The 17,227-nt window shown below is 44.3% G+C and overlaps 1 protein-coding gene across 2 annotated transcripts in view; it reads right to left on the reverse strand.

Moving 5' to 3' along the window:
- Positions 1–17,227, reverse strand: part of LOC139563036 (sodium-dependent noradrenaline transporter-like) — a 57,421-nt gene that overhangs the window by 12,393 nt on the left and 27,801 nt on the right. For both annotated transcript variants that reach the window (XM_071381290.1, XM_071381289.1), the window contains exons 6-10: positions 11,922–12,056; positions 11,035–11,138; positions 2,811–2,935; positions 1,209–1,321; positions 199–327 (exon numbers count right to left, since the gene is read on the reverse strand). In XM_071381290.1, the coding sequence (XP_071237391.1) occupies positions 199–327; positions 1,209–1,321; positions 2,811–2,935; positions 11,035–11,138; positions 11,922–12,056 (606 nt within the window). The remainder of the gene's footprint in view (positions 1–198; positions 328–1,208; positions 1,322–2,810; positions 2,936–11,034; positions 11,139–11,921; positions 12,057–17,227) is intronic.

Raw genomic sequence — 17,227 nt, forward strand, 5'->3', positions numbered from 1 at the left:
GAAACAAAGCTTATCCAGTCAGTCAATAACAATACTTCACATGGTTGGACAGGGGTTTCCCTTTTCTGTCTTTGCTGTGACTGATCCACCTAAATCACAGAGGCACACTCTATCTTGTGTCTCTTTGGTTTGATTTATGCAATCATATGACAACTATGGAAATCATATGTGACTCAGAGGAACAGGAAGTGACCTCACATTAGTGACGCAGAAGAGCGCGACAAGGAAGGTTCCGAATGCCGTGGCGAAGGTGAACAGCTTCCTGTTCCTCTTCAGGATCTTGAAGTCGTCCGACAGTCCTGTGATGACTGCCTCCATACCGCCCATCTAGAAGACAGACAGACAGACAGACAGACAGACAGACAGACAGACAGACAGACAGACAGACAGACAGACAGACAGACAGACAGACAGACAGACAGACAGACAGACAGACAGACATTAGGATGATTCAGTGGCACAAACACATTAACCATAGTGCCTACAGCAGCAATGTAACAGAATCGCACAAAGTCTTCGCACCCAAACAGAATACCTTTGGCCTAGAATATAAATGATCAGCCCTAGCTTTCTTAGTGCAGTGCTACATTGGGCAAGACTACTACTGTAAAATAAGATGTTCCCCTGCTGTGGAATTTCCTTTCTCTCTTCATTTACAGTAAATTATCACCTTGTGTAACTGAGATATTGAATGAGGAAAAATGTAAATCTCTGTGAACAAAGTTTTCCTGTGTTTCAGGTTGCGGTACATGTGATTTTCCACCTCATGGTTATTGGGTAACAGTCAAAACAACTGCCTTCCCACACTGCTGCTAGTCTAGATAATACCTAGAGCACTCACTGCAACCATGGGAAAGTAGAATAATGCAGAGAGAGACAGAGCGAGGGACAGAGAGAGACAGAGAAAGAGAGAGAAAGAGAGAGAGAGAGAGAGAGAGAGAGAGAGAGAGAGAGAGAGAGAGAGAGAGAGAGAGAGAGAGAGAGAGAGAGAGAGAGAGAGAGAGAGAGAGAGAGAGAGAGAGAGAGAGAGAGAGAGAGAGAGAGAGTGGAGGAGATTATATAGTATTCTAATCTTCACATACTATAAATCCACTAGATAGATCAGATAAACCCACCATAAGATAGAAACAAATGGTCAGTAGCCATATGTGCCCTGTGGTGGGACATAGCATGTAGTCATTCAACCCTGAGGAGGGCCAGTAACTCACAGAGCTGTCGATGCCCAGAGTCAGCAGCATGATGAAGAATACTATGGCCCAGAAGGTAGATCCAGGCAGGGTGGAGATGGCCTCAGGATAGATGATGAACACCAGTCCTGCACCTGCACTCACACAAAGATACACAGATAGAGACACTTGTGATAGGACATACCAGAGCCAACTGATTACCATCAGTCTATAAAACGGTGCCTTGTTTGGTGGGATGCTGAAATAAAACAGTAAATTGTTGGGTGGGATGTTAATGTATAACTTCTTTGTCCTGAGCTTGACCCTGTCCACAAGGTCGTTTTAGAGGAAATAAGAGATGATTTAACAATGGAAAGGAAAGTGAAAGAAGGAGGAGCGGATGGAGAAAGATAGAAGTGAGGACATAAGATGACAACGAAATGACAGACACCTAGAGACAGTGGCAAGTAGAAGACAGAAGAACTAGAAAGCAAAGCAGATTTTTAACAGATCCCATTATTTTTGTATGTCTGCCAACCCCTCTCCACAGCAGGCCAGTATTTATGTGACTACTTGGAAACTGTTTGCCTTAAAAAAAACAGTTTGAAATGTTCTCTGGTATTTCAATTCCATCTGAACCCCAGAGCCTCTCAGCTACTGTTGCAATCAATTACATTAAAAGCGTTTCACGTTGCTGCTCATTCTTAAAGGGATGATTCGCCCATTTTGAATGTTATATCATTTTTGTGCATCACTGAGCAATGTTCAATCGATTCCTGGGATCATTTCATGTTTTCATGTGTATCTGAGCTATTGCCGTACAAGCAGGCAGAAATACAGCCGGTATGACGAGTTTTGCATCACTTGTCATGCTGGCCATATTTCTGCCTGCTTGAATGGCAGTAGCTCAGATATACATGAAAACATGAAATTGCTTATAGATTAACAAAAACGGTATAACATTCAAAATGGGTGAATCTTTCCTTTAAGTTGTTTGATTCAGTGAGCAGTAACAGTAAGCTTGAGGAATGTTTAGTTCCATGATGAATTTATAGATGTTTTGACTGGGTTTGAAACTCTCTAAATGGTGTGTAGATGACTGACTGTTGGGTGTTGTCAGAATCCTGTCCTCCCTTAGAGCAGGTGACTCCCCTCGCTCTTCTCAGGGTCAGACAGGGACTGTTCATGTGTTGAGTCTGTCCTAGCTGAGTCATAGCCTGGGTGGATCCACCATACAAACACAGCACTCTGGGGGCTGACCAGGGAAAAGAGAATACTGTGGGTAGCCTGCAATATAGCCTTATACTGTATGTTTCCTAATAAGGCATGTCTATCTTCCTATCTTTTTCTTTGTGTTTTATGAGGTATCTATGCTGTGGACAGTTTGGTCATAAATCTGGGTCTAAATGAAGTTGGGTGTGTTGTTGGAGTGTGTGTGGTCTGGGTGTGTTATGCATGTCATCCTCCACACCACTTACTGTGTGTGTGTGTGTGTGTGTGTGTGTGTGTGTGTGTGTGTGTGTGTGTGTGTGTGTGTGTGTGTGTGTGTGTGTGTGTGTGTGTGTGTGTGTGTGTGTGTGTGTGTGTGTGTGTGTGTGTGTGTGTGTGTGTGTGTGCATGCATATCTAGTAGGGTTCCTTTCACCTTCGGTGGCCACGTCCTCTATCCTGACTCCGTGTTTGTAGGCCATGTAGCCGAGCACAGAGAAGATGGCAAACCCTGAAAAGAAGCTGGTGACACAGTTCACTGTGCTGGTCAGGATAGCATCCCTGTTGGGAAGAGAACACACACATAAAACATGTTTAGAAAAATAAAGCTACCATGATAGTACCAGGACAGGTTTTAGAACAATAATAAACCCACCATATTAACACTTCGACTTCCTGTTGCTTCCTTGAACCATAGTCAATCTAAACCAACATTTTTATTGGAACCATATCTTGGGTCGTGTCTTGAGGGTCTTGTCTTGAGGGTCTTGTCTTGAGGGTCTTGTCTTGAGGGTCTTGTCTTGCCGTAACCCCCCACCCCACCACCAAGCCCTGGGTCCAACCTCACCACATCACAGCAAGCTTCTGCCACAACATGGACCCAGCAGAGATCTCCCAGATCCGGAATGTGGTAGCCCACCAAGGAGCACTGTTAGGACGGCAGCAAGAACAGCTCTCCCAAATCTCCAGGAACCTTCTGGCACTTGCTGAGTCCTCCAACCATGGCACGCCCCCAACCCAGGAGGATCCAATGCACAGGTCTCATCGCCCAGTGCTACAGACGTCGTCGTGGTTCCTCCAGGGAACCTGCACCAGGAACCCAAGATCCCAGCCCCTGAGCGGTATGACGGTCACCAGGGTCTGTCTAACTCCATCAAAGATGAACTGCCCGCTCAGGAACTTGGAGAGGACGTCGAGTCCCTGAAAACGCTGGCAATCAGGATTGACAACCGGGAACAGGGGAGACAGACCTCTTTTGACACCACTCCAGAATTCCGGTTTCCTGAGCACCCCAAGGCCACCGAGCCCAGCATGGAGGATCCCATGCAGCTGGGTCGCACACGTCTGAGCCCACAGGAGCGTGACAGGCGCATGCACAAAGGCTCCCCGGGGTCGTCTGTATTCCCTCTCGACCCCTGAAGCAGCAGTCATGGACAATTACATCCGGGAGTCGCTGGAGGCAGGTTTCAATCGCTCCTCTACATCCCCTGCTGGTGGATGTAAGAAGGATGGAGGCCTGCGTCCCTGCATCGACTACAGAGGGCTGAACCAGATTACAATCAAGAATTGTTACCCCCTATCCCTGATGTTCTCCGCATTGGAGTTGGTCCAAGGGGCCCAATTCTTCACCAAACTGGACCTCCGCAACACTTACAATCTGGTGAGAATCAGGGAGGGAGATGAATGGAAGACTGCCTTTAACACCCCTAGTGGCCACTATGAGTATTTAGTCATGCCCTTCAGATTATCGAACTCACCGGCAGTCTTTCAAGCATTGGTCAATGACACTCTGAGGGATATGTTGAATCGGTTCGTCTTTGTTAACCTCAATGACATCTTGATTTTCTCCGAGATCCTTACGGAACACATACTGCACGTCCGCCAAGTCCTGAGACACCTCCTGCAGAGTCCACTATATGTCAAGATAGAGAAGTGTGAGTTCCACGTATCCCAGGATTCCTTCCTGGGTCACATTATCTCTACCACAGGGATCCAAATGGAAGATTGCGGCGGTCGCTAACTGGCCCCGTCCCACCTCACTCAAGCAGGTCCAGCGGTTCCTTGGGGTTTCCAATTTTTACAGGCGTTTTTCATACAACTTTGGTGCGGGTGCAGAGCCTCTCACAGTGCTAACCCGCAAGTCTCAGACCCATTTTTGCTGGACCCCGAGGATGACAGGGCATTCATGGAGCTCAAGGGACGTTTGACCTCTGGACCCATCCTCGTTCATCCTGATCCGACTCGTCCCTTTGTGGTAGAGGTTGAACGCTCGCCAGGCGGGCTCTGTTTTTTTAACAGGTTTGATTTTACACTAGCTTATCGTCCGGGATCCAAGAATCAGAAGGCAGATGCCCTGTCGCTCCAACATGATGTCTCCAACGAGTTGAGGGATCCCGAGCCCGTCATCCCCAGCTTACGCATTGTGGCCCCTGTGATATGGAGTATTGAGACCACGGTCCGACAAGCCCAGACCCAAGAACCTGACAAGAACCTGACAGTCAGCAATCAGCCCGGTCCCAAGTACTACAATGGGGACTCTCCTATAAATGAACTGGGCATCAAAGGGTTAATCGGACACTGGAGTTTCTGAGGCGGAAATTCTGGTGGCCCAACATGATGGAGGATGTGAGATCCTTTGTTGCGGCCTGTTCCATCTGTGCCCAAAGCAAGTCTTCACGTCAGCGACCGGCCGGGTTGCTCCAACCTCTACCCATCCCCAGCCGGCCCTGGTCTCATCTGTCTGTAGATTTTATCACAGGGTTAACTCCATCTCAAGGGCTTACCACTATCCTGGTGGTGGTCAATCGGTTCTCCAAGGCAGCCCACTTCGTGACCTTACCCAAGATGCCTTCAGTGAAGGAGATCGCTGATCTCGTGAATATACATGTCTTTCGACTACACGGAGTTCCCCCGAACACTGTCTCAGATCGTGGGCCTCAGTTTGTCGTATGGTATTGTAAGGCCTTCTGTTCCCCGTTGGGGGCATCGGCGAGTCTCTCCTCGGGGTTCCACCCTCAGTCGAATGGGCAAACTGAGCGGGCCAACCAGCAACTGGAGCAAGTTCCTCGTCTGGGCAGAGTATGCTCATAACACACTGCTGAACTCGCCATTTGAGTGTCAGTTCGGGTTCGCCACCCCCTGTCACCACATCTGGATCAGAGCGCGATCCTCCTTGCTCCACTCCTCTGCCTGACACCAACATCAGGAAAACCGGCACTGAAGACCTCTTCGACTCCTCCGACCGGTTCAACGGGTGTGGCTGTCCACCTGTGATCTTCCCTTAAAGTTGGACTCGCGGAAGCTCGCTCTACGCTACATAGGACCATTCAATATCCTGAGTCGCATCAACCCGGTCACCTATCATCTCCAACTTCCCAGGTCCATGAGAGTCTGTCCCTCCTTTCATGTCTCCCGTCTCAAGCTGGTTAGGACCAGTCCATTCTCTCCCCCGACACCTGCTCCTCTGCTCCCTCGACTTGTGGATGGCCGCCCGCCTTACACGGTCCGGCGTTTGTTGGAGGCTCGTTGAGTCCGAGGAACCCTGCAGCAGAGGTGTGGACTCGAGTCACATGACTTGGACTCGAGTCAGACTCGAGTCACAAATATGATGACTTCCAACTCAACTTTGACTTGAACACCAATGACTTGTTACTTGACTTGGACTTGAGCCTTTTGACTCGACCTGACTTGATACCCTCCCCAAGCCCAAATATAAAAAATGATGCTATTAAAAAAAAGTGTGCAGCACATCAACTCTTCATTTAACGGATTACAGTTTGAATCAGTTTGAATACAGTTTGAAGCAGCCAATCAAATTGTGCCAGCTGAGAAAAAGTTGCAGAGGAACGTCGGCGGGTGAATTGAGATGGAGCCCTTGGAAAGATGATACCCCAAATTATTATTTTCGGATATAAAGACGACGCATTATCAACAAAAAAACGGATTGCAACTTGCAAAACATGCAGGAAGAAAATTACAGACGGAGGCACAACAATTTTCAACTTTGTTCGACATTTGAAGCTGCACAAAGAACGGTAAGTCATGGCTAATATAGCCGACAGCTATATAATTTAAAACTTTACTAGTGTAGCATGTAGGCTTACGTAACGTTAAATCAATGAGCCTCCACACAGTCAGTCAGTGCAGGAACGTGATAATTTTTTATTAATTTTTTTATTTAACCTTTATTTAACCAGGAAGGGCTTATTTAGATTTAAAATCTCTTTTTCAAGAGCGTCCTGGCCAAGTTAGGCAGCACCAAGTCATTACAAAAATTACAGACAAACAACATCAAAAACTACAAGTAATCTAGTAAAAACCATAGAATAGAGTATAACAAAATCAAAAACAGCAAATTAAAAAGCATTTGTAACAGTATAACTTTATGGCGTCCCCTCGCCCCGGGCGCGAACCAGGGACCCTCTGCACACATCAACAACGGTCGCCCATGAAGCATCGTTACCCATCGCTCCACAAAGGCCGCGGCCCTTGCAGAGCAAGGGGAAACCCTACTTAAGTCTCAGAGCAAGTGACGTAACTGATTGAAACGCTACTAGCGCGTACCCGCTAACTAGCTAGCCATTTCACATCCGTTACACTCACCCCCCTTTCAACCTCATCCTTTTCCGCAGCAACCAGTGATCCGGGTCAACAGCATCAATGTAACAGTATAACTTTACGTCGTCCCCTCGCCCCGACACGGGCGCGAACCAGGGACCCTCTGCACACATCAACAACAGTCACCCACGAAGCGTCGTTACCCATCGCTCCACAAAAGCCGCGGCCCTTGCAGAGCAAGGGGAAACCCTACTTAAGTCTCAGAGCAAGTGACGTAACTGATTGAAACGCTACTAGCGCGTACCCGCTAACTAGCTAGCCATTTCACATCCGTTACACATTGACAGGTCAGGGAATCAGTCTCAAGATCATTCATCAGTGATTTAAAAATACCAATCGGGACAAGTTCTTCCAGTTTAAAAGTATTTTGTAAGGCGTTCCAAGACGATGGCGCATAGTACATAAAAGCCCTTTTACCAAATTCAGTTCGGACATTTGGAACAGTTAGCAGGATAAAGTCCAGCGAACGAAGAGAGTACCCACCACATTTCTGAACAATAAAAATGCCCAAATAAAAAGGTAGTAAACCCAAAATGGCTTTGTAAATAAAAGTATACCAGTGACTGAGCCTACGAGTGACTAGAGAAGGCCAGCCAACCCTGGTATACAAAGTGCAGTGGTGCGTAAGGGTTTTGCAGTTTAAAATAAATCTCAGTGCTCCATGGTAAAGGGTGTCAATTGATCTCAAACACTGAGCAGAAGCATTCATATATAAAATATCCCCATAGTCTAGGAAAGGCATAAATGTAGCTGATACTAGCCTCCTTCTGGCCTCAAAAGAAAAACAGGCCTTATTCCTAAAATAAAATCCCAATTTCAGCTTAAATGTTTTTGTAAGTTGTTGAATATGCAATTTAAAAGAGAGGCCGTCATCAATTAAAATTCCAAGATATTTATATTAGGTTACAGTCTCAATCTCAATGCCCTGACAGGTAATAATAGGTGAAAAGTTCAGAGATCTAATTCTTGCTTTAGAAAAAAACATTAGTTTAGTTTTGTCAGTATTGAGGATAAGCTTCATTGCACCCAAGATTGAGCTACAACTGGCTAGGCAGTTGTTAGCCTAAATCTTGCCTGATGTTACTGCTGTTCCTAAAACCATTGACATACGTTAGCCTACTGTAACCACACAGAGTGTGTGTGTGTGTGTGTATGTGTGTGTGTGTGTGTGTGTGTGTGTGTGTGTGTGTGTGTGTGTGTGTGTGTGTGTGTGTGTGTGTGTGTGTGTGTGTGTGTGTGTGTGTGTGTGTGTGTGTGTTTAAGGTTGGGCGATTTTGTACAAGCCTACATCGCCCAATTGCGCCCCATAGCGATCCTCAATAGTCGATCACTATTGGGGGGGGGGGGGGGTCTTTCTCATGGCTACCCATGTATTTCCATGGAAATATAACGTTTATTTGGAAAGTAATAAATATATAGATATTTTTAAAAGCATTCATGATTTGCGTAAATGTAATATACTAACTATTACTCTTGTTAAAAATATGAAATGGTATTACATTTGGTGAAGAGCACATTATGACTTGTTTAGGACTAGAAACTCAAAGTTTAGGACTTGATACTTGCCTGTCTTGACTTGGGACTTGACTTGGGACTTGAGTGCTAAGACTTGAGACTTACTTGTGACTTGTAAAACAATGACTTGGTCCCACCTCTGCCCTGCAGTACTTGGTGGACTGGGAGGGCTATGGTATCGAGGAGCGGGCGTGGGTGCCTGCCCGGGACATCCTGGATCCGGGTCTTGTTAGAGACTTCAAACAACTACGTGGTGGTCGTCATGGCTCCGCGGCTGGAGCCACTCCTAGAGGGAGGGTACTGTCATGGTTCCTCCTGGCACCAGAGGCCAGCAGAGACCGCCCTAGGGACTTTTATTGGACTCAGGTGTGTCTTATTATTTCATGATTGTGTCCCTGTTAAAAGAGGTGTGTTTTCTGTGGTCCTTTGCAGAAGCTTGAATTGTTTACTGTGTGCGGTTGTTTATGGAGTGAGTTTGAGACTTAGTGGTTGTTGTTTTTCTAGTGTACTGTGATCCTGCGGCTACTGTTTCTCAGTAAAATATTTATGTTTATCCTTAACCACTGATTTCTGGTCTCTTCTCTGCACCTGGGTCCAACCTCACCACATCACAGAAACAATAAAAAAAGAGTCCCTCCCCACCCCTGTTTTGGTAAGAAGCTGAGAAATGTAACCTCTCTCAAATTCAAAGACAGAGCTATAGATTCAAGGACTGACCATCAACGATATCAAATGTATAGTGTAAACCATGCTTTGAGGCTATATAGTGTTTGTTTACATTTACTTTGTTTACAAACTTTGGAGTAAAACAAAGCTTATATTTTGGGTTCTGATGGGGTACGACAGTTGAACTAAGCTCATGAGGCATTTATAAGTTATATTCTTCAAGAATCAAGGAGTACATATCATTAATATGTCCAAAAATGGATGCATCAACTGCTGATTGGCCCTTTAAAGAGTTTAATGTTGTATTGGTTTGAATTAACCATTTTGATGCCAGAGGGACTGGATGTTGTTTGAGAGCCTTTGAGGCCCACCTGGAAATCAAACTAGGTGAAAGCCTGAAGACTGTTTGTGGTCAGTAACCCACGTTCAGTCAGCAGACATCAACCCACGTTCAGTCAGCAGACATCAACCCACGTTCAGTCAGCAGACAGACCGAGAGAACATGGACCACAGTCTGACCTCAACCGTCCCAGCTGTGTACAATATGGAGAATAATACAACCAGCTGCTAGCCACTCAGATGTCATTTGAGAATATCTACGGATGTAACAGCCAACTTTCACAAGTCCTCATTCAGCTCCCAAATATGGCCCAGCTGAGCACACATGAGGCCTTCAGCTGTGTTGGGGGGGGGGAGTTTAGATCAGGACAAGTAATCTATAAGAGTGGGAAATTCAATTGGCTGTACAGCGTCACACTACAATAACACTACCCAGCTAACACATAACGTTCTGAGAACCATATGTTTCCGAGAGCTTGTTGAGAGCGTGGTAGTCCTATAGTCATTTTGCATACAACCTTCCCACAATGTTCTGTGAATGATGCAGGACACCCAGTTATCACACTGTTCTGAGAACCATATGTTTCTTTGGTGGGAAATTCACAACGTTTCCTACAGATTTGTAGCAGATAGCTATACACCTTGACAAACTTAGCAGTGAGTGAGTGATGACCATAAAAACACACATGACTGATGGCTATAGCTAATTAGCTGTGTTCAACAAGTATATTATTCTTCTGTCTTTATCTAGCTCGATTTGTGATATTTTACCTTGCCTTGCTGGCTTGCTAGTTTGCTAGGTAATCAATCCTGTGATGACATCTGTGATGTTGTAGATGATAACCATCTGAATACATGAGCTGCATCTGAAGTTGGATGTGGTCATATTCACTTCAATGTAAACAAGCCCATTTTCTGGTGCGAACCTGCGCATGCAACTTTTCATGATGCGGCCGGGAAATTGGTCTATAGAATGGGTGGACAATGGTCCATGGACAAACATTACTGTACTGTTACCACTGCAGCCAGCGAGACACCTACTGACCTATACATACACAAACACAGCTGGAATACAAAAGAGACCATATATCTACACACATTTTTTTTTAAAGCAGAATGGGTCTGATAGCAGCACCCACCTCTCCACTTTCACAGGAACCTATTAGTGATGACAAGGATCAGCAGACCGCACAGTCTAATGTCTGTTTCTCTGTGAGGGGTTTAGAGGATGACAGAATGGCAGGAAAGGTAACACTGCCTATGGCTATAGCCATCATCTGGCCTAGCATGGCCTGCACTTATCCTGTTAGCTCCAAGCCAGAAGGTCCACTGGCCTGATACACATCACCTTTCTGTCCAGTTAAAACAGGAAAGACAAACCTTAAGAGAACTAAACAAAGCACAGGATCTGTTCTATCTCGTTGCCTGGTTATGGGTTATAGAAGGTCATGTAAGCCTTGTAAGGTCATGATAGAGGAGCACTGAGGACAGCACCGTGATATCAACACAGTGATACGTCTTACCTGTAACAGTTGTTGTCAAATTTATTGTAGCTGGCAAATGCAATGAGCACTCCAAATCCAGCTCCCAATGAGTAGAAGATCTGGGTAGCAGCATCAATCCACACCTACAGCAGGAACATAGAACGATACTTTATGTGTTGCTCTCAAAGATTTGTCCTTGTGGCCTGTGTGATCCAGCGGTGACAGCCTCTGACCCCGGCTCACTGCCCTTTGACTCACCCTTCCCCTATCCCCCCTGTCTTTCCAACACTTTACTATCTCTTCAATCAAGCGAAGAAATTAAGAAACTGCCCAATTCCTTAAAAAAATATTAAATATTTCTCCTCAAAGAGCCCATAGCATTACAATAAGATACAGAGAACAGCACTACATTTGACAGAATCTCTCCTGAGTACTGACTATCTACTGACTATTGGCTCTAAATAATCTCGTCTCTGATATGATTCCTCGGCCATGTTTTCAAAAAGTGCTCCTTACCGTTCATTTACTGTGTTCTATATTGAATATGGCATATTATGCAAAATCACGACCTCCCAGATTTTTTATTCCAATCTTTTTATCCCTCAACTTTGTTTACAAAAACAGCTAACACATGTTTTGGTTTCTAAATTTGTTAATTACATTTATTTCCATATTGGACGTGACTATGGGAGCTCTAGCAGTAACACTGTCCTGCACTCTGAGGCTGTGTCTCTCAGTAAAAGGGTTTACAAATTCTTGTATCTTTTCCAAAATTCCCAGGTTTTAAGAAATCTTGTTCGGTGGATCCCGGATTTCTAGTTAATTCTCTCTTGATTCCAGGAACCTGGGAATTTTTTAAGTAATTGGAAATATTGCATCCCTAATTTCAGTAACACATTGTATTGTACTCTAAAGACCTGTCTGACCTTGGGGTCGTTGAGTTGTTTAAAGTCGATGTGGAGGTAGGCCCGTATGCCGTCCATAGCCCCTGGCAGAGTGATGCCTCTGATCAGCAGGACGAACAGCACCACATAGGGCATTGTGGCCGTGATGTACACCACCTGGACACAACACAACACAGAACATTAGCTACATGACAACAGTAGTGTTCAATACACCACCTGGACACAACACAACACAGAACATTAGCTACATGACAACAGTAGTGTTCAATACACCACCTGGACACAACACAACACAGAACATTAGCTACATGACAACAGTAGTGTTCAATACACCACCTGGACACAACACAACACAGAACATTAGCTACATGACAACAGTAGTGTTCAATACACCACCTGGACACAACACAACACAGAACATTAGCTACATGACAACAGTAGTGTTCAATACACCACCTGGACACAACACAACACAACACAGAACATTAGCTACATGACAACAGTAGTGTTCAATACACCACCTGGACACAACACAACACAGAACATTAGCTACATGACAACAGTAGTGTTCAATACACCACCTGGACACAACACAACACAGAACATTAGCTACATGACAACAGTAGTGTTCAATACACCACCTGGACACAACACAACACAACACAGAAGATTAGATACATGACAACAGTAGTGTTCAATACACCACCTGGACACAACACAACACAGAACATTAGCTACATGACAACAGTAGTGTTCAATACACCACCTGGACACAACACAACACAGAACATTAGCTACATGACAACAGTAGTGTTCAATACACCACCTGGACACAACACAACACAGAACATTAGCTACATGACAACAGTAGTGTTCAATACACCACCTGGACACAACACAACACAACACAACACAGAAGATTAGATACATGACAACAGTAGTGTTCAATACACCACCTGGACACAACACAACACAGAACATTAGCTACATGACAACAGTAGTGTTCAATACACCACCTGGACACAACACAACACAGAACATTAGCTACATGACAACAGTAGTGTTCAATACACCACCTGGACACAACACAACACAGAACATTAGCTACATGACAACAGTAGTGTTCAATCCACCACCTGGACACAACACAACACAACACAGAACATTAGCTACATGACAACAGTAGTGTTCAATACACCACCTGGACACAACACAACACAGAACATTAGCTACATGACAACAGTAGTGTTCAATACACCACCTGGACACAACACAACACAGAACATTAGCTACATGACAACAGTAGTGTTCAATACACCACCTGGACACAACACAACACAGAACATTAGCTACATGACAACAGTAGTGTTCAATACACCACCTGGACACAACACAACACAACACAGAACATTAGCTACATGACAACAGTAGTGTTCAATACACCACCTGGACACAACACAACACAGAACATTAGCTACATGACAACAGTAGTGTTCAATACACCACCTGGACACAACACAACACAGAACATTAGCTACATGACAACAGTAGTGTTCAATACACCACCTGGACACAACACAACACAACACAGAACATTAGCTACATGACAACAGTAGTGTTCAATACACCACCTGGACACAACACAACACAGAACATTAGCTACATGACAACAGTAGTGTTCAATACACCACCTGGACACAACACAACACAGAACATTAGCTACATGACAACAGTAGTGTTCAATACACCACCTGGACACAACACAACACAACACAGAACATTAGCTACATGACAACAGTAGTGTTCAATACACCACCTGGACACAACACAACACAGAACATTAGCTACATGACAACAGTAGTGTTCAATACACCACCTGGACACAACACAACACAGAACATTAGCTACATGACAACAGTAGTGTTCAATACACCACCTGGACACAACACAACACAGAACATTAGCTACATGACAACAGTAGTGTTCAATACACCACCTGGACACAACACAACACAGAACATTAGCTACATGACAACAGTAGTGTTCAATACACCACCTGGACACAACACAACACAACACAGAACATTAGCTACATGACAACAGTAGTGTTCAATACACCACCTGGACACAACACAACACAGAACATTAGCTACATGACAACAGTAGTGTTCAATACACCACCTGGACACAACACAACACAGAACATTAGCTACATGACAACAGTAGTGTTCAATACACCACCTGGACATAACACAACACAACACAGAACATTAGCTACATGACAACAGTAGTGTTCAATACACCACCTGGACACAACACAACACAGAACATTAGCTACATGACAACAGTAGTGTTCAATACACCACCTGGACACAACACAACACAGAACATTAGCTACATGACAACAGTAGTGTTCAATACACCACCTGGACACAACACAACACAACACAGAACATTAGCTACATGACAACAGTAGTGTTCAATACACCACCTGGACACAACACAACACAGAACATTAGCTACATGACAACAGTAGTGTTCAATACACCACCTGGACACAACACAACACAGAACATTAGCTACATGACAACAGTAGTGTTCAATACACCACCTGGACACAACACAACACAGAACATTAGCTACATGACAACAGTAGTGTTCAATACACCACCTGGACACAACACAACACAGAAGATTAGCTACATGACAACAGTAGTGTTCAATACACCACCTGGACACAACACAACACAGAACATTAGCTACATGACAACAGTAGTGTTCAATACACCACCTGGATACAACACAACACAGAACATTAGCTACATGACAACAGTAGTGTTCAATACACCACCTGGACACAACACAACACAGAACATTAGCTACATGACAACAGTAGTGTTCAATACACCACCTGGACACAACACAACACAGAACATTAGCTACATGACAACAGTAGTGTTCAATACACCACCTGGACACAACACAACACAACACAGAACATTAGCTACATGACAACAGTAGTGTTCAATACACCACCTGGACACAACACAACACAGAACATTAGCTACATGACAACAGTAGTGTTCAATACACCACCTGGACACAACACAACACAGAACATTAGCTACATGACAACAGTAGTGTTCAATACACCACCTGGACACAACACAACACAACACAGAAGATTAGATACATGACAACAGTAGTGTTCAATACACCACCTGGACACAACACAACACAGAACATTAGCTACATGACAACAGTAGTGTTCAATACACCACCTGGACACAACACAACACAGAACATTAGCTACATGACAACAGTAGTGTTCAATACACCACCTGGACACAACACAACACAGAACATTAGCTACATGACAACAGTAGTGTTCAATACACCACCTGGACACAACACAACACAACACAACACAGAAGATTAGATACATGACAACAGTAGTGTTCAATACACCACCTGGACACAACACAACACAGAACATTAGCTACATGACAACAGTAGTGTTCAATACACCACCTGGACACAACACAACACAGAACATTAGCTACATGACAACAGTAGTGTTCAATACACCACCTGGACACAACACAACACAGAACATTAGCTACATGACAACAGTAGTGTTCAATACACCACCTGGACACAACACAACACAACACAGAACATTAGCTACATGACAACAGTAGTGTTCAATACACCACCTGGACACAACACAACACAGAACATTAGCTACATGACAACAGTAGTGTTCAATACACCACCTGGACACAACACAACACAGAACATTAGCTACATGACAACAGTAGTGTTCAATACACCACCTGGACACAACACAACACAGAACATTAGCTACATGACAACAGTAGTGTTCAATACACCACCTGGACACAACACAACACAACACAGAACATTAGCTACATGACAACAGTAGTGTTCAATACACCACCTGGACACAACACAACACAGAACATTAGCTACATGACAACAGTAGTGTTCAATACACCACCTGGACACAACACAACACAGAACATTAGCTACATGACAACAGTAGTGTTCAATACACCACCTGGACACAACACAACACAGAACATTAGCTACATGACAACAGTAGTGTTCAATACACCACCTGGACACAACACAACACAACACAACACAGAAGATTAGCTACATGACAACAGTAGTGTTCAATACACCACCTGGACACAACACAACACAGAACATTAGCTACATGACAACAGTAGTGTTCAATACACCACCTGGACACACACAACACAACACAGAACATTAGCTACATGACAACAGTAGTGTTCAATACACCACCTGGACACAACACAACACAGAACATTAGCTACATGACAACAGTAGTGTTCAATACACCACCTGGACACAACACAACACAGAACATTAGCTACATGACAACAGTAGTGTTCAATACACCACCTGGACACAACACAACACAACACAACACAGAACATTAGCTACATGACAACAGTAGTGTTCAATACACCACCTGGACACAACACAACACAGAACATTAGCTACATGACAACAGTAGTGTTCAATACACCACCTGGACACAACACAACACAGAACATTAGCTACATGACAACAGTAGTGTTCAATACACCACCTGGACACAACACAACACAACACAACACAGAACATTAGCTACATGACAACAGTAGTGTTCAATACACCACCTGGACACAACACAACACAGAACATTAGATGCATGACAACAGTAGTGTTCAATACACCACCTGGACACAACACAACACAACACAGAACATTAGCTACATGACAACAGTAGTGTTCAATACACCACCTGGACACAACACAACACAGAACATTAGCTACATGACAACAGTAGTGTTCAATACACCACCTGGACACAACACAACACAACACAGAACATTAGCTACATGACAACAGTAGTGTTCAATACACCACCTGGACACAACACAACACAGAACATTAGCTACATGACAACAGTAGTGTTCAATACACCACCTGGACACAACACAACACAGAACATTAGCTACATGACAACAGTAGTGTTCAATACACCACCTGGACACAACACAACACAGAACATTAGCTACATGACAACAGTAGTGTTCAATACACCACCTGGACACAACACAACACAGAAGATTAGCTACATGACAACAGTAGTGTTCAATACACCACCTGGACACAACACAACACAACACAGAACATTAGCTACATGACAACAGTAGTGTTCAATACACCACCTGGACACAACACAGAAGATTAGATACATGACAACAGTAGTGTTCAATACATCACCT

The sequence above is a fragment of the Salvelinus alpinus genome, chromosome 33 (assembly GCF_045679555.1).
Source record: "Salvelinus alpinus chromosome 33, SLU_Salpinus.1, whole genome shotgun sequence".
NCBI lineage: Eukaryota > Metazoa > Chordata > Actinopteri > Salmoniformes > Salmonidae > Salvelinus > Salvelinus alpinus.